Source organism: Dermochelys coriacea, chromosome 4 (assembly GCF_009764565.3).
Source record: "Dermochelys coriacea isolate rDerCor1 chromosome 4, rDerCor1.pri.v4, whole genome shotgun sequence".
Classification (NCBI taxonomy): Eukaryota; Metazoa; Chordata; order Testudines; family Dermochelyidae; genus Dermochelys; species Dermochelys coriacea.
In genome coordinates this window covers 76,285,284-76,309,392 of record NC_050071.1, presented here as the reverse complement: position 1 = coordinate 76,309,392, position 24,109 = coordinate 76,285,284, and the positions used below count along the sequence as shown (strand labels likewise).

At 42.5% G+C, this 24,109-nt stretch overlaps 1 protein-coding gene across 1 annotated transcript in view; it reads left to right on the top strand.

Annotated features, from left to right (window-relative positions):
- Positions 1–23,033: 23,033 nt before the first annotated feature.
- GPM6A (glycoprotein M6A) overlaps positions 23,034–24,109 on the top strand; it is a 344,505-nt gene continuing 343,429 nt past the window's right edge. Inside the window, exon 1 of the mRNA XM_038400720.2 lies at positions 23,034–23,235. Coding sequence (XP_038256648.1) covers positions 23,232–23,235 — 4 coding nt within the window. The 5' untranslated portion in view covers positions 23,034–23,231. The remainder of the gene's footprint in view (positions 23,236–24,109) is intronic.

The following is a 24,109-nucleotide window of genomic DNA, read 5'->3' as shown; positions in this document are numbered from 1 at the left end:
CTATTACCCCACTTTCATGGTGCCATGCAAGTACATAATGTGGGACCACAAAACATCCCTGACTTCTACTGCCCAGGTTCATCCAGCTGTGGTAGGTGCACTTTCTGGCTGAGTTTAACAATTCAGTGTGCCCTTGCTGTCATAAAGCCATTCAGGGGGAAGTGGCTCATCTCTGGTTCACAGATTGAAATCTCATTCAAGATGTTTACAGACCTGTTTAGATAAAAGTGTAATCAATACTGTAGCTTGCTGTGGTCTTCAATCTGCCAAAAGCACATTCAACCCTCATTGGTATAGTGTAATTAAACAGTCTTTTGCCAAGGCCTCTGAAGTCAGGGTATGGTTTCATAAGCCAAGGCAAAAGGGGGTACACAGGATCCCCCAAACAATGGGGCCAGTAGCTCCATTTGACAATCTCATTTGGTGGGAATAGTGTCCCAGCCTGTCTGATCGTAGATTCCTGATTGGTGGGGAAAATCCTGGCATCATGAACTTTCTCAGTGCAACCCATACTGATCATAATTTTCCCTCTGTGGTCCATGAGGACCTGCATAACAATGGAGTAGTACCCTTTGCAGTTTGTGCTCCTTTAGGAGGGAAAACTATGGGCACATGAGTCCCATCAATGGCCCCTGCTACTTTGGGGTAAACAATAAGCCTGATTGCCTCAAATCTCTGCAACCACTTGACCCACAGTTGACTTTCCAACACCAAACTGGTTTGCATTGGACCTGTAGTAGTCTCTGCTTGTGGCTGTGCTCCAGAGCTGCATGTGCTGAGCTGCATAAGGGGCATCAGAGGCTGTACTGAGAAGCATCCGCTAGTTTCTCTGTTGCTTCCCCCTCCTTCTCCTGTTCCATCATAAGTATCCTGTGTCTGATGCTTTTGGTGGGGCAGAAAATACTGCCAAAATGTCCACCAGCATCTCACAGAAGCTCTGCTCACTTTCTGACCCAGCAGTGAAAGCACAAGAGATGTTCTTCAAAAAGTGCCTTCTCCATGCTGCTGGCTCCCATAGCTGGGACAGCACTGACCAAAATGACTGTTCAGCAGGATGTATTGGCAGGCTGTTCAAACTTCCTACAATGTGCAGGATGGACAGGCAAGTTTTTCCACAGTGCACCACAGTCAAAGGCCTAGAGCAGCCACATTTTGGGTGTGTACTAGGGGTCTGGTATGTAGTTGGTTTGGTTCAGGTCTGGATGCTGTAGTGTGGATGTCAGAGCTCCACGTTCAAGCCCAGGTTAGAAAATTCTTAACCAAGGTTAGCAATCAGTGTACATGCTCAAGACCTGAGTTCTCTAACTCAAGGGTTAGCTGACCAGAATCCTACTAACTCTGGGTTTACATTGCAGTGTAGACATACCCAATGAGGTGCACAAACTATTTAAAGAGATTCCACCCAATTTCTTAGACATTACATCTGCAATTTTTCAGCTATTCACACAATTAGTTTATTTTAAATTGCGAAGAGGGAAACAAGATATCCTGAGATCTTGTAGTGTGAAACATACTTTACAGATAGGTGATACCATTTGGGGGTTTAGGCATACATGTCCCTTCCCCCACTTTACAAACCTGCTTGTTTCTCTCTGCATGGTGGTAAAACTAATGGACTCTCTCTTCTGGCTCTTCTCCTTTAGCTTTTTGTAGGTGCTTGCATCAATGTCTGCACAATTTATAACACATTTTATATCAAAATGCCTTACTTGCCAATTTTGTCTTTAGACACTAGGACAAGAAAATCAGCAGGGGCAAAAATCAGTTTGTTTTTTTTAACTGAAGCCTTATTTGAAACCTCTTGTATTGATAGTCTTTAAGAAATAAAAGAAAAGCTGTTTCCAATAAATTAATTTTCTGTCACTTTTATGCTCAGGAGTTGAGGAGAAAATAAATATGGAAATGCAATTATTATTGTTAAAACACACCCACAAAGGAGGGGCTGATGGTGGCTTCTGGAAGCCTTGAGTTCCATGTTTAGAATTCCCATCTGGGTGAGTAATAACTGGAGTTTATCATCTGAAGAATGTTTGGGGTCCTATTTGAAATGAATTGGTGATTTCAGTCTAATTCTTATGTCCCCATTAGACAGAAAGGAAATGTTCACAGGTAGAACTCTCTACACAGAAGCTGTGCTACAGTGGAACATTTTCTTTATCTACTTTAGTTTACTCACTTTGCTGAAGCAGCCTGGCATCTTAACCCCAGCAAAAGTGAGTGGCAAAAACAGTCCTGAAATGTCTTTGGGACAGATGTGACGACATGTCCTGCACAATTTCTATCTCCTACAGGACTATTTCTCAAATGTGGGAAACCCATTCTGCCATTTTTACCCAAATCAGAAATAAGAGTTCTGTACCTGGAGGCACCAGAGACCAGAAGAGTCAGTGAGCCTAAGTATTACAATATGCTGGCAAGAAGACAGTCATTGTGGCCCACAGCCTCAATGTTTAAAGATTATTTGACCCACAGATTAACAAATTTGGTGACTTATATTATGTAAAACAAAATCAAAGAGGTACCATATAAATCTCTCTCAATTTTCTGGTGCTTTTCACCTTTTGGTTTGATTTAAACAGTTTAAGAATGGTGGGTAAAATTTAATTGTTCAGAAGATTCTCAGATGTATTGCACTCCTTTTAATAGCAATTTTGAGTTAATTTACATTGAAAACAGCAGCAAATGGTAACAATACTCCATAGGGCACCAGGAACTGCTCACAGCTGGCAGCTAAAAGTCTCAAACTCATTCAATCATAAATAAGATAGACCTTCTGAATCTTTCCTTTCAATCCTGAAATTTGGCAATTTAATCAAAATTCGAAATAGAAGGAAGAATGATTAAAACATTTCAGTTTGAAAATGTTTTTTTGCAACCCAAACTGAATTACTTTACAGTGCAGCAAAAGCAAACTATTTTAAACCAACAGTACTGCTCTGAATTACAGGTTTCAGAGTAGCAGCCATGTTAGTCTGTATTCACAAAAAGATAAAGAGTACTTGTGGCACCTTAGAAACTAACAAATTTATTTGAGCATAAGCGTTTCTTTTTCTTTTCCTTTTTTGCTCTGAATTAGTCACTCACAGTTATTGTGGTGGTTAAATTCTGCAGAACAAACACATTTTATACAACAATATGAATGAACAAGTTTATTATCAATTTCTTTCTTTTGGCAAATGAAAGATACCAAAGATGGTTCTTCCCAGCCTCTTAAGCACTGGGAAAGGCTGGCATAATAAAGGATTGTTATTTAGGATTGTTCCATGAATGAAATAATTTCTACTGCACTACTTATAAATTGTGAAGAGATACTAAGCTCTGTGGCAAACATTGAATGTACCTGTCTTTTATGACTGATATTGTCGACCTCCTAAATCAGATATCTTCAACTTTCACATGAATGCTCTTATGGGAGAGTAGAATTTTTTTACAGTATGAGACAACTCGGACAAGGTCATATCAAACATAAGTATTCCAGTTTTTTGGGGGGGAAAAGCTTCCTAACCTCTTCTGACTTGTAACATCTCAACCAGCTCCCAAAGTGTCTTATTTATATTGCTGTTGTACCTAGAGGCCCCACTCACAGCCAAGGGCACTGTGTTATGTGCTCTAGAAACACCTAACAAAAAGCCAGTTTCAGTCCCCTAATCTGATTTTTTTTTCTTGACAAGAAATAGTTCCTTTGATTATTTTCAGAAAGTTTGGAGATTTACCCTAATGGATACAATTAAATCAAAGGGCATGAGGAAGGGGAAAGCAAGACAAGGTTAATAACAAAATGTATGGTTCCTTAAAGAAATGCATGGTTTCTTAAGAGGTTAGTTGTGGCTTCTATTTATTCTACCCACAAATGCCTCATTTCAGTTTTCCACCTCTGTAGATCAAGCACCAGAATGTAGCTGCAGTCTCTAAACCAACCTCTTGTGGAGTGTTGGGTACCCTCCACTCCCATTACATCCTCTGGAAGTTAAAGGTGATCAGTGGTACCTCACAGGAGGTGCCCAGCAAGCACTGCATAGGATAGCATCTCTTGTGTACTAGGAAATAGCATCATCCTGCTGAATGCTACTTTATTTCTTTTTATGCTATTTGCAGAACAGGAAAATAGACAAGTTTCAAATATATCTAGAAACTAACCTTGTGTTTGAGCATCCATAAAGTTAACAAAGACCCTGAATCTGATGTCAACCATTGGTTATACACCACTATAATTCCATTGACTGCTACAGAATTGTGCATGATTTACACCAGCATAAACAAGATCAGAATCAAAGTCAGAAACTGTCCTCTTCCCTCCCCCACCATTTGCTGAAATTTTCCACTCCCAAACAGATTCCTCAGTTGGTAGGATCTTTTTGAAACTCAGGTGAAACAAAATTGAATCACACCGAAGAGGCTCTTCTGCCTAAAGGATATTGATTGATGTACTGGTGATTCTGTTTAAAGCAGGCACTTGATCTCTACTCTTTTCACAAAAATAGGCATAGTGCCATGTTATGCTAACTCTTGCCTCTCAGCCAGACTTCCTCTTGTGTGTGTTTATGATTGTGTGCTTCCCAGCATCAATGGTGCCTCTCTCCAGATTAAATGATATGTCAAAATGGTGGTGTGAGGAGAAAGAGAGTGAGTGTCATGGTGTGAAAACAGGGGGGGGAGGGTAGCTCAGTGGTTTGAGCATTGGCCTGCTAAATCCAGGGTTGTGAGTTCAATCCTTGAGGGGGCCATTTAGGGTTCTGGGGCAAAAATTGGGGATTGGTCCTGCTTTGAGCAGGGGGTTAGACTAGATGACCTCCTGAGGTCCCTTCCAACCCTGATATTCTATGATTCTGAAAAGGTTTTTATTTAAATGTAGACAACTGGCCTGTCTTCTCAGCCCAGGAAATATTGGCACCTCACCCACCATCTAATTCAGAACCTTTTTCTCAGGTTTCAGAGTAGGAGCCGTGTTAGTCTGTATTCACAAAAAGAAAAGGAGGACTTGTGGCACCTTAGAGACCAACTTTATTTGAGCATAAGCTTTCGTGAGCTACAGCTCACTTCATTGGATGCATTTGGTGGAAAATACAGTGGGGAGATTTATATACACAGAGAACATGAAACAATGGGTTTTATCATACACACTGTAAGGAGAGTGACTTAAGATGAGCCATCACCAGCAACAGCAGGGGGCAGGGAAGGAAGGCCATTTCCAGCAGTTAACAAGAACGTCTGAGGAACGGGGGTGGGTGGGGGGGGAGAAATAACATGGGGAAATAGTTTTTCTCAGGTGTTTTATTTCTCCCATCTAGTACAAATTCAGAATGTCAGTTATCCATCCCACAAGCCAGGGTCCTCTGCAGGCGCTTGTCTATTCCCCTACTGGCCACTTTCCTGACAGAGCCTGCTACAGGACCTGCCACCAGCACCAACATACTTCCTGTAGCTCTCCCAGCAACTGAGCCATTTGCTGGCTTTTACAATCCCTAGCTGGTCAGTCTTAGTGAGGAGATAGTGGATCCATCACAGGTGAGGCTGGGACCAACTCTTCTTAAAGGGCTAGCCACACTGACTTTTTGCTTTCTTTTATTTCTTTGATTAGATTTGTGTTAACATTCTGAGTACGCATTATCCAATGTATGGGTCTGTTTTGTCTGTCTTTTTCTCCTACTCCTTCCTTTCCTAGGTGTAGCTTTCTGGTCTCTCTCTTAAAAAGAATTCTTTATGGCAGGTAACTTGGCCTACAGCTTCAAAGGCATATAGGCAGCCAGCTCCCATCCCATTATTTCAATGGGAGTGTGCTGGGGTGGATTGGCCCCACACTGGAATGGAAGGGGTTAAGGCAGCACTCTTAGCAGCAGAAGCTACGCTCCTGTGACCCTGCTGGGCATGCTCCAACTGCTGCTGCAGTATAAAAGGGAGCAGCCTAGCTCAGTTGGGGCTGACTACCAAGGAGGAAGGACGCTTGATAGAGCCGCCAGCCCAGGAGCTGTTACAGTCCTTGCCTACAGAAGCTGAAGAGCCTGAGACTGGAGGCCTGCCACCAGCAGAACCCCAGGGAGCATCCTGCACCTAGGAGCCCGAAGGACCTGCTGCCCTATGGACCAGTGCTTCAGGCAAGCTGGTAGGAAGTGACAAAGGGAAGGTGGGTGAGTGGTATCTCCCACCCTCATGAAGTCAGCATCTTTCAGTGAGATTCCCCAGTAGTGGACCACTCTGCCACTGTTAGTGCCCTGGTCAGGGCCCCCACCCCATCCCTTGTGACAGCCCCCAGGTGCTGGCCACTAGGCCACACTACCCTTCCATTGACTCTACCACACTTCCTTGCAGACAAGGAGAGTCCCATTGACTCTGGTCATTGGGCCAGGCTTCCATACAGACAAGGTGAGTTCTGCTGACTTGGGCCATTGGACTATGCAGTTCTGTGGCAGAGTGTGCCCACGTTGACTTAAGCGCAGCGCTATCATGCCCATACCCCAGGAGGGTGGGTGTGTGTGTGTGTGTGTGTACTGGCCCCATGACAGGTAATCGGGCACCTAAATACCTTTTGAAGTTCTGGGCCCATGTGTTTCTCTACTCCATTCTGCTGACAGTTGGACTTGGAGTAAGACTTTGTGCCTAGCCCTGTGAATACAGAAAGGGGAAAGGACACTTTTTTATTAATTGGAATTACTTTAGTGGACTAGGATCCAGTGTGCTAGGTGCTATACAAACACAGAAAAGAGGCAATGCCTGTTACAAGGAGCTTGCAATCTAACTATACAACCAAAGGCCATGGATGGATGGGAGAATAATAGAACAATATTGGCCTGATAAGCAGTGGTTTCAGCATACCAGCTGCCTAATCTTAAACTTAACTTAAACACAAAGCCTTCCCCTTCTTAGTCCCAATTCCATTTAAGCAGCTGCACAAGTCCCATCAGTGATTACATACTTGCTGAGTTGGGACCTATGGATGAAACACTGGCTCCAGTGGTATCAATGGGAGTTTTGACATTCTCCTCAGTAGAGCAAGGATTTCATCTTTAGTTCCTGCACACAAATTTGGCGCACATGTCCTTGTTCACTAAGGCCAAGAACTACTGAACACAATTATGTTGCCATCAGCAGCGCTAAACTCCCCAAATATGACCTTGACACCTGTACCAGGCAGCATGGGGAGGGTAGATCCTGTACCCAGGCAAGGGAGGCACAGTAGCCTAGCTCCCACCAGTCTCCATGAGGCTTTGTTTACAATTATGCCTGACTGAAAAAGTTCTAGTCAGTTTTTTGACACTTTTTTTGACAAATTGAAATTTTCCACAAGTGTCTGGTTTCTGCAGAAGATTTTTAAATCTTAGTTACTGAGGGCATTCTGCACCCCCCCAAAAAATATCTGCACCAATATTTTAAAATTCTGCAAATTTTATTTGTCATATAAATGTGGAGGCTCCACCATGGCATTGGGGAGCACAGGCCACTGGCTGCACAGAGGTGGGAGATGACTGTACAATTCCCCCTCCCCCCCGCAAACTGACTCAGAGGTGACACTGCACCCAACCCTGATGCTGCACAATGACCAGGCCCTGCCCCTTCATGCCAGGTGGGGGAAGGCAGGATCCAAATGTGGAAGGGGTTAGAGTGGGGGAGGGGATCCAGGTATGGGTTAAGAGGGTTCTGTGGGGGGCAATCTGGGTGTGGTTCTGGGAGCAACAGTAATGAGACTCTGCAGGGGGGTTCAGGTGAAGGTGGTTGAGGCTCAACAGGGAAGTCTGGATGTGGAGGGATCATTGGATGGATCCAGATACTGGGGGGGGGGGGGAAATCCAGGAGCAGCTGGGTGGGGCTGTGTGGGGGGGAGGAATGCAGGTGGCTCACTGATTGGTGCAGGGGGAATGGGCCTCATTGGTAGGGTCCTGAAGGGGGGAGTGAGGCTCAGCAGGAGGGTCTCAGCATGAAGGGGTCTGGATGCATGGGGGTTGGGCAGATAGGGAAGCAACTCCCTGTAGAGGGATCCCTCCCACTGCAGCTGAGGAGCAATGGGCACAAGAAGTGTGTGTGGTGGGGGAGGGCAGTAGTTTGCAGAGCTTCCTGCAGCTGGAGGAGAAATCTAGGGGTCGATCTGACCCAGCTCTGGATGCCATGCTGGGGAAGAGGAAGTCCTGTTCTCCCCAGCCCAGCTGGAACTAGCAGCTGAGCCCAGCACAGGGTAGGAGCCACCAGCTGGGTCTTCCCCAGACCCACCCCCCTGCCCCACAGCGGCTTACCTCTCTGCCAACTGCCCTTGGCACGCAAAACATACTGCTGGGGAGGGTCGCATGACCGTGTTTGTGGGTTCCCTTTGCTTCCCTGTCAAATTCATTTTTCTGCAGGGAAGCAAAGAAATCTGCAGGGGACATGAATTCTACATCTGCACAGTGGTGCAGAATTCCCTCAGGAGTGTTTAGTTAAAAACCAGGGTGGATAAAAATCAATGATTTTAAAAAACTTTTTTTCCCTCAAAGCATTATCTAAAGTTTTTTAATTAAGATAAATTATAGCTCAAAGATATCTCATCATGGAATAGGGATTATAAATACTAATGAGACCATATATTCATGTAATGTTTAAGACTCATTTTGTAAATGAGTTCCAATATTTCATGGATTAGGGATCCAATCCAAGGGTTCCAGGGGCTTGTGTATAGATTAGAAAGATTAACCTAAATATCTACCCAATGGGACTCGGTGATCAGTCTAGAAGATGCTATAGGAGAGGCTTAGTTTTTCAGTTCTCAAACTGTGGATTTGTCTCCAGAGATAACATGCTTGTTAACAGCAAAAATGTTTTTAAATATATAGAGGTGAGAAATAACAGACCTTAACCCTATTGTCCCTCTGCAAACTGGTGTACAGAATCAATCCCTTACCGCTCTCTAAAAGTGCAAAGTTTCAAAAAGTTCCATGAATAGAAGATTGTTGGGGGTGGAATAGGTCCAGACAAGGAGAAGTCCAGAGATAAATGTGAGAAGGGAGGGACAGGCAGCAGGAAAAAAAGTGAAACTGTTTGAGTAGTACATTCAGAAAGACCTCAAGACTTCTGGAGTGTAGCCTTCATTGATTTGAGATCTACCATACCATTTTCCCCCTAGAAGGGAAAACCTATAATGGCAGCAGGCTGTAAAAGACTGAGTTGGGGAATATTTTAATGAAGTTCCTCTACCTGTGGGTAAGACACGTGTGTGCAAAATGCAAACAGTGCAACAAAGAAATGAAACAACATCATGAGAAGTGTTCCTTCTCAGGAGAAAGCTGTGTTGAAGATTGATGAAAGGAACATGGCTGAACATGCAGGATCTTCAGTTTGGTAAACTTCTTTATTTCATACTACTTTAAGGACTGCCTGTCTTCCTTCTGGACTATTCTTGAATTCTCATGTTTGAGCAAAAATATAGTTGTTACTCTATGGTACTAGCATTTTAGATGCAGTTTGTAAAAAAGATCTGCTTATTTCAGCTATTTATCACAATTTCACCTTTAAAGTAGCACTGAGTGTCAGTGAATGCAATGAGTAATACTAAATGAGCAGTATGGTAATAACTGCATTGATAACTTATTTTGTTTAGGAGACTCCAACATACAGGATTCTGAAGACCTATCCACCTTCAAGATCACCATCATTTTCTTTTGTTGCAGAGTTATTTGCCAATGATAGTTTGAGTCACATCATAATTGTCACATAGCCACAGTTATCAGCTGTAACAGAGGGGAAAAAAATCTCCATCCAGGAACAACCAGAAATAACTTGCTGATAAGAACCAGCAGATTACAAAGAGGTAATTGATTGAAAAAATTGCCTCGTTTGTTTATGCAACAAACTCTCCTTTCCAAATGATTGAGAACCCACACTTCATTAACATGGTTCAGTCATTAAGACCAGGATACAGTCTACCCAACAGAGCAGATGTCACAGGCAAATTGCTGGATCAAGTGTATGAAAGAGAAATTGAGCAGTGTGCAAAAGGTGTAGAGGTTAAAATTGTTAACCAAATCTTGATGGCAATGTCAACAATGATCCTGTTGTATGTGCTTGTGTGACAACAGAAGAAGGGAACGTCTGCTTTACAGAAACAATTGATCAGGAAATGTGCACACCTAGTAGAATACTTGCAAGAAGTAGCAGTAAAAGCTATAACAAAGTAGGGGGGAAAATTCAAATGTCTAGTACGCAGCTTAGTCACAGACAATGCTGAAAATGTATCCAAGATGAGGAGAAATTATTTAGAGTGAAGAGTCCCAAGCTAATAACACGGTTGCAGTGCTCATTTGATGCACCTCCTAACCAAAGACTGCAGTATTCCAGAAATAAAGGCTAATGTTGTTGAAATTGCAAAATACTTCCATCACAACTACTTTGCAGCAGCTGCTCTGAAAAAAGTGGTAGGAACCAAGCCAACTCTCCCACAAGACATGCACTGGAACTCAGTAGTGGACAGTTTTGAGCACTAGATCAAGAACCGGCCAAATCTGATGAGTTTGAACAAAATCGGGGGGGGGGGGGGGGGGAGAGGGAAGATGGCACTATCACAGCCAAAGTTCTCAACACTGGGCTTAAATGTTGAACACATGCTGAGTATTCTGAAACCTAGTTCTGTAGCCTTGAACAAAATGCAGGGAAATAGCTGTTTTATTGCTGACATTGTTGAGATTTGGAAGGAACTGAGAGATCTTAAAGAGAAATATGCAATGACAGTGCTTGTCCCATTTGTGGTTGTGTGTGTTTTTTTTATGCATATAATTTAACTATCTCCAGCTCACTTTCTTGCAAATATTCTCAATACTCGCTACCAGGGTCAAACCTTCTCTGCTGAAGAAGAGGAGTTGGCTATGACATGGACATCCAGCAACCATCCCTCCATAATGCCATCTATAATAAACTTCAGAGCTAAGGGTGAACCATTTAAGAAATCTTTGATTTAAAGAGTCATATCAGTGAGCTGGTGGAAGTCGCTTAAGCACTTGAATTCAGAGACTGAAGTGTTTGATCTCTCTTTTAACAGCAATTAATTTCAAATTGAGAAATTGTTTGAGACATGAAAAAGTAGGAAAGCTTTTTTCTTTTCCAGATTATGAACAAACAGGACAATGAATAGGAAGATAATTGAATTAGCTGCAGAAGCCAATATTTTAAGTTTCTCATGTTGACCTGGCTGACAGTCTAATATTTTTGTTTAAATATTTCATAACTATTTTAGTTTTTAAAAAAAAAAACATTGGTTGAAAAAACCTTGAATGTTTAAATTAAAAACTTAATATGCCTGTTATATTTTTGCTGTTGAAGAAAAACAGATTATGTAATCTTGTTCTAGTTAAAACAATTTTTTAAATATCTATCTGGTGGTAGTCTCCTCCTACTACAGCACGTCAAGAGAATCCTCCAAATATTGATAGTTCACCTCCCCATGACTTCATAAATATCTACTTCAATTAGCTTTGGTTTTACAGCTATATCAGAAAAATGAATGATTGGTAAATGAAATAACCAATCTGAGAAGTCATCAAAATACATACGATACATTTTTAAAGTGACTTACCTTCTAAAAATGAAACCTATATTTATCTCTGAATTGTGAAGAATTTGTATTAAGGTTATAGCACTTTTATGTAGAAATCCATGAATAAATTGAAGCTTTTTGACTAGTGATTTAAATAAAATCTACCCTGTTTAAAAACTAACACGATTTTAGGTTTTGGAGAGCTTTGATCAAATTTTATGTTTTTCAATGAAACATCCAAAATTTCTATGGGGGGGAATGTCTTCTGGCCAGCTCTATTTACAAAATTTTTCTCCTGGATGGTACCCTTTCACACCATGCCCAACTGTAGGCTACCCCTTAAAGGCACAATATAGCTCTTAAGATCTTGTTCCTATTCGAACAGAGTCTTGCTATTGATTTGAATGGAAACAGATTTAGGCCCTAGGGTTTTGTTAAAAGACCAGTTTTTACATTCCCATCAATCTAATTTCAATATGTAAGCCTCAGTAACCTTGATTAGCTCATAAAATAGGAATCCTAGGCTCCCCTGAGCCAGAGGAGCAGCTCACAAAGTGAGCTCATATAATCTTACACCAGTCAAATTAATATTCAGCCTAGGTGGCCCTTACATTCCACAAAGTAAACAAAATTTATGTTCATTGATTCATACTTAAAGATGCATTGAAAGCTAGGACCAGACTAGACCTGGCCAGGCTTTGGGCATTAAGACAGAGGGAGGGATCCATCCATCCTGTCCCAGCTTCACCCAGAATTTGCCCCAGGTAGAAAGTGCCAGTCCTTTTTATCTTGGCTGCTGGGCCCTAATTAGCTTCTGTCCAGTCCCAGCCCTTTTACACCTGGAGGACCAGCTCTCAGTACTACTACTCAGGGCTGATCTTGAATAGGCTTTCAAAGCAGTTCCTGTACCTCTGTGCTCTTTTTCCCCTTTAAAAAAACAAAACAAAACCCTTCTTTAGGTGGGGTTGGCAATACAGAGGGACTGCTAGCAGTGGGAAGCAAACACCTGATACATCCCATCATTACATGCCTCAGAGCCCTTCAGTGTACCTGATATAGGCAGGAAGGGTGATTGCAGATTATATCATCATACAACAAAATCTCTTGTTTTTTTCATGTGATAATTAATGGGCTTCTTCTATCTGTGAAGGCAGGACAAGCAATGATGAAAGGGGAATGATGCTGTTGATATTGCTTGGTACAGGCACAAGATGTTTGTCAGAGAAGATGATAGGAATATCATTGGCTGAAGAGAGAGGACTGGAGGTGCAAGGAACAAAAATGGATACCAGATCAGCAGTATAGGTAAGAGCTTTGTGATGTAGGGCCTCAAAAGGAAGGACAAGAAATTATAATAAGCATCCCATACAAATAAACTGATTACCTGCAAGAAAAATGGTTTAATTCTGGCACAGTTACTCAGATACTGAAGTAAAGTCTTCACCACCTGTTACACAAGCCTTAAAAGTTAAACTTTTATCTTCAGTTATCATTATCTCCACTAAAAGCAAGAGGTGTGGGGCATTGGACAAATAATTGTCTTCTGATACAAATGGGAACTTCAAGCTTATCTGAATTTAGCTTTGGCCATCTAAGCCTGGATGTTCTTGAGACAATTTATCAGACACTGATGCTAATGTTTGGATTCATAAGAAGATTACCACTTTGTTAGTTTTCTACTGCTCTACCATTTACGCTGTGATCCTGCAGACAACTTCCCACAGAAGTAACTTGACTTACACTGATAGTCTCTTTCAAATCAATGGGATTGCTTACATGAGTATAATCACTGCTGTGCATATTTGCTAAGGTGACCATATTTCCAATGCTGAATATGGGACACCTGGTAAAATGACTTGTATTCAAGCAAGTTCAATGGCAATCAATTCTACAAATGTTGAAATTAACATCAAGTTAACTGAGCCCATTAAAAAGAAATACGGTGTAGTTGGGTTCTTTTTATTTACCTTCTTAGCTTTAAAGCTCTAGGGTTCACATACGGAGGGGTAACACACACACCTTGCCCTCCCCCACAATTCCATACACCTCTCTCACACAGGAGGCTGTGGGGGCTGACCGACCCAACCCTCCCTACCTAGCTTTCTCCCCATTCCATGCCTGGCTGAGTCCCCGGGATGGACTAGTCTCTCCTGGCACTGCATCTTCCTGAGGCAATGTGTGTGGGGGGGCATGCAGGAGTCACATGCCCCCCTCCCCAGATTTCTGCTCACACTAGACTGTGACCAACAGCAGCCTTTCAGCACTGTTCAGGAGGGAAAGGACAGAAACTGCTTCCAGCTGCAAGGGAAGAGGAGAGGGGGGAAGGGATGACCTGGCCTGTGTCTTTGCAGAGGTCATCTCTTCTCTGCTCCCCACACTGCTCCCATGTGTATGGAAGCAGCTTGTCCCTTCCTGCCCACCCAGTGTTGAAAGGCAGCTAATACCTCCAGGCTGCTGTTGGCCATGGACATAATCCAACTGCCTTCAGCTACAGTGCAGGCAGGAAGGGGTTAAGCCTTAAGGATGCATTGTGCACCAGGGCCCAGAAAACCTGACGGCAGGGGCTTCAGCAAACCTGGCCAGAAAGGTGACTCAGCAGGGGAGGGTGCCAAAGGGATGGAGCAGCCCCAGGCTAAACCCCTGCCTGGCGGCCTGCTGTGGAGCCTGCAGGTTCAGGGCATGAACAGGTGGGAAACCCCTACCCCCCAACCACTCCAGAGTTTAGCTGAGGGGCAGAGAGGTTTCCCCATGCCAGTGCTGTGCAGGGCTTTGGCACGTGCAGGGCTTGGCTCTTCCTGGTCAGCACCCCAGGCTGGAGGGTCTTGGGCTTTCCCAGAGCACCAGCCCAGCTAGAGGCAGTGGGAAAAGGAAGGAGCCTGCTGGCCAGGCTGTTGAAGAGCTCAGCATTCCGACCAGGGGCTGGTTCTCTGCACAGCGCTGGGAGAGGATGTACCTGCCAGGGAGGGGGGTGGGATATGGAGGAGCACCAGGGCTAGGGGAAGAGGGGGCAAAGGGGCAAAGCAGGGAGAGGACAGTGAGAGGGGAAGCACGTAAAGGACCGCTGGCTGGGCAGCAGAGACGACACATAACCAGCTGCCTCCTGGCAACTGCCCGCACTCACCAACCACCACAGCTCACAGCCAGTGCCAGCTGGAAATGGGACAGGAGATGGGGCTCTGCTGGCTGAGAGCTGGCACACAGCAGGGTGGCTGGCAAGCAGAGATCTGGCCAGTAGCTAGACCCGCCAATACTGCTGGCAGGGGAGGGGGAGACAGAAAATATGGGACAATTTGCCCATTTTTAAGGAAAAGTCAGGACACCTGCACGAGGGCTTAAATATGGGACTGTCCCTTTAAAAACAGGATGTCTGGTCACCCTAATATTTGAAGGAGCAAGCCCTTTATTTACACATGAAATTTACATAAAATTTAGCTAAAGGTGGATTTAAATTTTCTCTAATAAGCAAAAATAAAGTTGCTTTTTGTCTTTTTCCAGTATTAGGTAACGGAGGATTCAATGTGAACAATTTTATATCTCTTGACCATTAGTCATGGTTTATAAGATATTTTCTTGTTTATTTTTTACTGTTTAATTGTTTTATGAGAAGATTTTTCTAGAACTTACTTTTTTGTATATATAGCCCTGTTGGTTAAATTATATTATGAGTATTTATTTTTATATATATAAAGAGAGAGAACATGAACTAACTCTGTAACTGTAGGTGGGATTGCTATTTGTAATGTGCTGCATTGAATGTGCCATTGTGGTCAAATCTCTACTGTATGGCCCTGATTCATCAAAGCATCCTCGTTCAGCAAAGCACTGAAGCATGTGCTTAGGTCCCATCAACTTTCATGGGAAAAATCCACACCTTTAAGTAGAGTACTTAAACTGACCTAACCCCCAGTACAGACAGTGCTAGGTCGACAGACAAATTCTTCCATAGGCCTTGCTAGTACCTTTTGGGAAGGTGGATTACCTATGCCAATGGGAGAACCCCTCCTGTTGTCATAGTTAGTGTCTACACTGAAGCACTGCTGCAGCTGCGCTGCTGTAGTATTTCAAGTGTAGACAAGCCCACAAGTACATATGCAAGGTTAGACACGCTTAAGTGCTCTGCTAATAGTGGCAGACTGAAGTACATGCTTAAGTATTTTGTTGAACTGAGGGAAAAAAATGAATATTTGTTCTTGATTGGAGTTAACCTTTTTAAATAAAAGTATAAACATTCATACTAACCACACGGACCTAGTGAACACATGTTCCTCTGATATTCTTGTTAACTGCTGGAATTAGCCTACCTTGCTTGTCACCATGAAAGATTTTCCTCCTTCCCCCCCCCCGCTGCTGGTGATGGCTTATCTTAAGTGATCACTCTCCTTTACAGTGTGTATGATAAACCCATTGTTTCATGTTCTCTGTGTGTGTGTATATAAATCTCTCCTCTGCTTTTTCCACCAAATGCATCCGATGAAGTGAGCTGTAGCTCACGAAAGCTTATGCTCTAATAAATTTGTTAGTCTCTAAGGTGCCACGGGTACTCCTTTTCTTTTTGTGAATACAGACTAACACAGCTGCTACTCTGAAAAAAGTCTTCTTTTAGAAATTGGCAAGGATACCGCAGACAGGTAGCTAGAAGACCACCTTCATCTGTATTGGATATCATCCTAAAAATCAACCATGCAAGACTTTATGTTCCTTTTCTGCCTGGATTTACAATTTTAAAAAGCTACTTGGTTTGCAGCACAAAGGTTAAGCTGAAGATCGTTTTAATGTGCTAGTATTTTAGAAAGTGTTCAGTCTTGCACTGTAAGAATCAGAGATTTATTAGTTTTCAGATTAAGATATAATCCAAATAAAAGAGAATTAACAAAATAAACTTTGAACACATGAAATTATTTCAGAATCATAGTCTTCTTTTCCTGTGATTAATGATAGTACTAGTGACTTTTCTGAGCCTGTGTGTCCATTATGAGACCTGTATCCCATTGTTCCCCATATGAGCCAGTACTGATCAAACCTGCCAAAAGCTGCAGTTAAACTAGAGGTCTTGGAGTAGTTGGAAAAACACAGGATTTTATTGCAGAACAAACTTTCTGCATTAATTACAATAGGAAGGTAATTAATATGTGAGTTCACACTGACAGTGAGTGTTTGAGAAGACTAAATGGTACATCATGGGACAAGGTTATCAGAGACTAACAAGAAATGCAGCAGTTGCATTTGCTAGGATAACGAAAGAAAGTAAACCATCTGGTGATCCAGAGTGGAAGAAAAAGGTGCTGAAAGATTAACAATATTTTATTTATGAGGAAATTATTGTCTAACACATGTCTCTTAACTTGTGTAGGAGGCGAAACATCCCATCTGAAGTTCAACATTCCATTTAAAACTCACACTATTGAATGAGATGTTCTGCACTGGTTAATCAATCTAAGTTTTGAAAAATACCCAAACCAGAATATTGAAGTACTTAATAAACTAAGAAATTAAATTGAAGATTTTTTAATTCCTGGGATTTTGAAAGGATAATGAACCAACAGTTTAATAATTGCATAAAAATTAAATTTAAAAGAGATTTTACTGCATTGTATAAAATAGCATGTTGTGCAGAAATTTCAAGTTTTGTTTTTCTCAGAAAACAAATGTTATGTTATGTTTTCATTAATATTATTCCCCCTGGTTAAGGATGTTTTCAAAGTTGTAAAAGGCTTGAAAGTCTAGGTGATGTAAATTCAGATGGCTAGTGTGATAAGCTTGTCTTTGGCCTAACACCCTATGGAAGTGACATAGGGAGTCACCATGGTAACTCACCAGGATGCTTCCTTATATATTTTGAGTAAATAAGTTCTAGACTGGGGAGGTAGGCTGGAGACAAATCTTAGTTAGCGTTTGCCTGTAGTCAGGGATGACTGAGTTTTGTTTTTAGGTTGCCTGGGATTTTATCTTTGATACAGAGGATGAACTCTAAATATATGAATTGGTGATCTTTGTATCCTTTGGTTCCAAAAGAGTCCCAATGAAGTAAAGTAACTGGTTTAGAAGGCTGAGTAATTGTTGGAAAGTTTAGTTTACCAGAGACATAAACGTGAGTTTTGGAGTACTAAGGACAAACTTTATCTTTTCTATAATGACTAGTTAGTATTAAGGTACAATTTTCTTATCTGAGACTTTCTGTATTTCTTGCATATTTTTTTTTCTGTTGTGTTTAAATATAGTAGTATAAATAAGTCTTGCTTCAGTTGTGCTATCCAACGGCAGTGTTGCTTATCAAGAAAAGTTGTAAAAAGGGCAAAAATAGCTTACTGTCAGCCCATCCTCTAGGGACGCTACACTAGAAACAGAGATAATTGTTAAAAAAACAAATAAAAAACCTGTATAAAGATAAAAACACCCTCAAAATCCTTGTGCTATGGACAGATTCTGCACTTCTTGGAGATATTATTGACGGCCTGTGGTATAGAAGCATGGCTCATTTTCTTGAAAACTACATACAGTATATTGTATCATATGAGAGGGAAAGGGAAATCTGCATCCTACTAATGACAGGTTTCAAAGTAGCAGCCGTGTTAGTCTGTATCTGCAAAAAGAAAAGGAGGACTTGAGACTCATAAGGAAAACAGTAAACAGTGGCTAAGAAGGTGGGAGGCAACAATAATTTTCATCAAAAAAACCAAAATGTTGCATGCTATATCAACATTTGACTTACTTCTTTTGTAAACCAGGAAGTGTTTTTGTATCGACCTCACGGGGGATTTATATAAACATTACATACAAACCAATAAAAATGTATAAATTCTCAATCTCACATGTGACCCCAAGAAAATGATTTTATTAAGGAAAAGTCAAATAATCATTCCATCAGCAGACTATTTTTGGACAAATCCAGAGGCAACTGGTTGCTGTTACAACTGACTTGAGAATGTACTCAAAATTGTTTTCCAGTTGGTCCTGTAACTATCTATATCTAACGAGGATAGAGACAGCTTTATTGGGAGAAGTTAGGGGACTTTCTACTGCTCAAAAATGACATGATTTTTATTGTTCTTTTGGGAAAGTGCGACATAATGGTGGAAGAGAAAAGGAGGGTTATATTTATCTCTAGAAGAGGTTCAGAGAGTACAAATGCCCGCATTCTGCACTTCCAATGTGTCTAAATTAGAGGGACCACTTTTAGGGATCAGTCTTCATGGCCTATTAGTTCTTTGTCTCTCTGCTGAGTCTTCCAGAAAAAAGGGAGATTTCATGCCAGTGTGTTTTGTGATCTTATCATGTGTCCCCTAAGAAACACTTTGAGACCACCAACTCATTTTACCAAGGTCAATGAACAGGTATCAGATGCTAACAATTTCATTACTGTATTAAATACTTATATTACACTAGCTCCCAGAGGCTCCAACCAAACATGTGCAAAGACATGGTCCCTGTCCCTAAGAACTCTGAGCCTGCAAGCTGCTTCACAGAGACAGATTTATTCTTGTGGTTAGCCTCACTGAGGTCAAGGGGCTCTGCAAGGGCATAGAAATCCACTCCCATGAAACAGCTTGCAAAATTGTGGCCTAAGAAAGCACATTTACTCACTACTGGCCTGGACTATATACAAACCAATGCATATAGGAAGTGAAATAGGTAAAAGACAGATTAAAGAATATTTAGATAAATTAGATGTACACAAATTAGCAAGGCCTGATGAAATTCACCCTAAGATACTTAAAGAACTTGCTGAAGCAATCTAAGATCTATGTGAAGATCTTTGAGAACTCATCGAGGATGGATGACGTCCCAGAGGACTGAAGAAGGGCAAACATAGTACCTATCTTTAAAAAGGGGAACAATGAGGGCCTGGGGAATTATAGATCAGTCAGCCTAACTTTGACACCTGGAAAGATACTGGAAGAAATTATTAAACAATCATTTTGTAAGCGCATAAAGGATAATAGAATGATCAATAATAGCCAGCATGTCAAGAACAAATCACGCCCAGTGAACCTAATTTCCTTTTTTGATAGGGTTATTGGCTTAGTGAATGGGGAAAAGCAGTAAATGTGATTTATCTTCATTTTAATAATACCTTTGACACAGTCCCACATGACAGTCTTATAAGCAAACTAGGGAAAGGTGGTCTATGAAATTATCATAAAGTCCAATTGGGTGAGAAGTTATCAATAGTTCACTGTCAAACTGTGGGAAGATGCATGTAGTGGGGTTCTGAAAGGATCTGTCCTGGGTCCAGTACTATTTAGTATTTTCATTAATGACTTGGACAAACGAGTGGAGAGTACGCTTATAAAATTATATAACTGGGAGAGCCTGGTAGCACTTTGGAGAATACGATTAGAATTCAAAATGGAGAACTGGTCTGAAATCAATAAGATGAAATTCAATAAAGACAAGTACAGAGTACTGCACTTAAGAATGAAAAAAATCAAATGCACAGATTCAAAATGGGGAATAACTGGCTACGCAGCTGTACTGCAAAAAAGGATCTGGAAGTTATAATGGATCACAAATTGAATATGAGTCAATGTAGTGTGATGCTGTTGCAAAAAAGGCAAGTATCATTCTGAGTTGCATTAACAGGAGTGTCATAGAAAAGATACGGGAGGTAATTGGTACTTGGCACTCATGAGGCTTCAGCTGGAATACCTTCTCCAGTTTTGGGTGCCATACTTCAAGAAAGATGTGAATAAATCGGAGATTGTCCAGAGGAGAGCTACAAAAAATAAGAGGTTTAGAAAACATGACCTGTGAAGAAAGGTTGAAAGAATTAAGCATGTTTAGTCTAAAGAAAAGAAGGCTGAAGTGGGACATGATAACAATTTTCAAATATATAAAAGGTTATTATAAGGAGGGCTGTGATCAATTGTTCTCCATGTCTGCCAAGGGTCAGATAAGATGTAAGTGGCTTAGTGCACAGCAAAGGACATTTAAGTTAGATATTAGGAAAAAAATTTAATTATAAAGATAGTTAAACATTGGAATAGGTTACGTAAGGATTTGGTAGAACCCCCATCCTTGGAGATTTTTAAGAACAGGTTAAACACTTGTCAGGGATGGTGTAGGTATACTTAATCCTGCCTTGGCACAGGTGGCTGGACCAGATGACCTCTTGAGATCCCTTCCAACCCTACATGTCTATGATTCTATGAAAGGCTCTATGTTAGATTGCCAGTCCCATGAGCTATCCATTCTCCTATATTTATTATGGTTCAAGTTAAAACTGTAGGCTCAGTTAATCATTGCCCTGCACTTTGTGTAGTTACTTACCCATGAGAAAATGAATGCAAAATCATATGCATTAGTGTTATTATGGGTTAGGTTAAACCTCACGGAAGCTAGGATGTATAACACCCATCTTTCCTTCAGGATACAGGACTTTTTGCTATCAGAAGCAATAAGAGCAACCCCCAAAATACAGGCACTTGGTAAGGCTTGAGTAGAAGCAGGACCACGTGGCAGACTGGAATAGCAAATGCTGGGACATTGATTGGTGGAGCTGGGTGCATCTGTGCAGGTGAAAGAAGTACCAGGAAGCCAAAGACACAGCCCATTGGTCGTATGACTCTAATAAAAAGATGAGAGAGAATTTTGGGAGCAAATGCAGGCTGGAAAGATGCTAGAAAACTGCTAGCAAAGAAAATCTCTCTTCATTTTTGATTCCTGAAACAGGACTTCACATTTACTGTAAATAAACAGCGTTACATTAAAGAAATACTGGACTCATCATCAGTTTCTTTTCCTAACTAAAATGACCCATAGGACCATGAAAATTGGCTAATTGTATGGGTCAAAAAGAAGTAGCAGTGTCAATGACTACATGAGGTGCTAGAAAATGATGATGTGGGTCTCTTGCAGCTTTTCCAAATATGTTAGCACTTATTTTAAGTAATAGATAAACAGATCACATGAACACACACAGAGTCAGATTTTCCACTACCTTGCCCCCTGTGCAGTCATTTACCATTCTGATCTGGTAGCATTTTACAAAACTATGTGCTCAGTTTGCATAACTTTAAATGATTACATAAGGGAGTGGAGAATCAGGCCTGTAGTGGTAATTGGAATTTAAACATCTTTTCTATCATTTTCAATAACTATGTGCATGGACAGGCATGAGTTTGTTGTCAAAGTTAATACAACTAGTATCTGTAGGTCAAATTCTGTCCTCATTTATCTTGTACAACTTCATTGGTTTAATTGATAATGACCTATAATAAAAGTTCCAAATTAGCGTCCCTGGAAGGAAAAGCCAATGGGTTACACATATATACAAAAGGGTAAGGGAAGAGTTTAGCCCAAGGTGTATTTGTGAATGCAAATAGACAATAGTGGCTTAGTTTTCTCAGATCATGGTTTAAATACCATTAGCATAATCTTTCCTACAATCCAGAACATTTCTTCATTCTGAAACAAAAAGTAGGAGAATTTTCCCTCTGTTGATTCTCATACATTCTTGTCAACTGTTGAGAATGGGCCACATCTATCATGACTGTATTGGCCTTGTTTGCACTATAAAAAGTAATTTTCCTTCTGTTGATATTCACCCCTTCTTGTCAACTCTTGGAAATGGGACACATCCACCCTAATTGATTTGGCCTTGTTAGCACTGACCTCCCAGTCAGTAAGGCAACTCCCATCTTTTCATGTTCTGTGCATTTATACCTGCCTAATATATTTTCAACTGCATGCATCTGATGAAGTGGGTTATAGCTCATTAAAATTTATGTCCAAATAAATTTGTTAGTCTCTAAGGTGCCACAAGGACTCTTCCTTGTTTTCACAATGAACCTGCTCACCTGCCCCAAACATGTCTCAGCTTGATAAGACAGAAAAGTTTGAGTCAATTTCCCTGTCATAAATGACAAAACTTGTTTTGATTTTAGTGGGAACAGAATTAGGCCCTGAAAAGTAGGACAGAGGTCCAGGCTGAGGGAAACAAGAAAACTATTGGCACACGAATTAAACGCTGCATATTTACCCTGTCACTTTACAATAATGACAATGTATCAGCATGAGCAGGGGTTAGCTGTCTTTTCCATTCTGACACCCTTTTCCATACCTGGATCATCCCAGCATCCCTCCCCATCTAGTGGGGACCAACCTCCCACTTGGCAAAAGGGAAGGGCAGGGTGGTTGTGGCACTCAGGCTGAGAACTCCTGAGTGTGAGGGAGAGGTACATTGGTATCTACAAGAAGTGGGGAGGAGAGTATGGGGATGGTAACGCTGTCTTGGAAGATGACTATTTATTGTTTATGCTACACTTAGTTCCAGTGCCAGAGGGGTGACTAGTGCAAATTGTTGGGGGCCAATGAATTTGCAGCTGATTAGACGGAAAAGGCTGCGCGAGACCCTAGGGAGGACCCACAGTCTTTTCCCCCCTCCCCCCCCAGTTCCAACCCACCAGCAGAGAGGGGTTGGGGAGCACGGGGGGGGGCAGCTTAAGACCATGCCAAAGGCAGGGGGCTCCGCGCGTTCTTCTGCGTTGCTTAGACCCTGGCCCCTCGCTTGCCCTCCCGCAGGCTCTGGGGACAGTTTAGGGGCTGCGGGAAGCGAATGAATGAGGCAGGGGGAGGGGTTCCTGGGCCCGCCTCTGGCTCGCCGGCGCCCGGGGCGGGGGGGGGGGGGAAGCTGCCTGGGGCCGGGCGGAGGCGGTGAGTGGAACCTGCCGCTGGGGCTAACGGGGGCCGGGAGGAGCGGCCGGAGCGGCCCCAGGGCTGGTACGAAGGAGGAGAGGAAGGAGTAATGGGTGAGTCACTGTGGGACCCCCTCTCCTTCCCGGGCGAGCCCAGGCTCTGAGCGGCTGGTGCCGGCCGGGGCTGCGCTGCGCTGCGCTGCGCTGCTGTGGGCGCGCTGCACCGAGCTCGACTTTGCGCGGAAACTTTGTGGCGCGCGCGGCTCCCCTCGCCGCGGGAAATCTCAGCGCCGCCGCCCCCTTCGCGAGCGGGGCCGACGGGGCTGGCAGCGGGTTTGTTTCTGGGCGAAGCAAGTCGCGCCCTGCGGGTTCCTTACAGCTCGCTTGTGAGCAAGCAGCTTCGCGGGGCTGTAGTGGGTTGTTGTCTCAAAAGTTGTTGCAGACGCGGGGGAGGGGGGGGGGAAGCTCAGGACGCCAAGGGGGGTGTGTGTGTGTGTGTGTGTGTGTGTGGCGAAGCTGCTTCGGGTTGTCGTGTATTCATTTACCTGGGCGGTTGCTGAGCCCTCCCCGAGGGGCTGGGCAAATGGTGACTCGGTGTCTCCGGCCAACTTTTGGTCCCAGCACCCCGGATTTCCCTGTTTAAATGCTGAACAAGTCTAGCCTCTTCTATCACAGCAAAAAATAAAATAAAAATAAAAATCCTGGAGCCTGATTTCACAGTGCTGCAGCAACCCTCGTTCGGCACCTGAATCCTGCCACGTTTTCGGCACAAGCACAGAAGTTGCCTTCAAAAGAGACGTGTGCTGCTATTCCACCAAAACCAGATCTGGACCCAATGCATCTTAGTATAAGAAAGCTGCAAACACTCTAATTAGTCATCTGTAGCCTGCTGGATTTGACTGGCTGCACATCCTGCAGTTCTTCCAAATACATAAGCAGCTTCTCCTCCTCCTCGATCCTAACATATTCTGATATAGGTGCTTTCAAA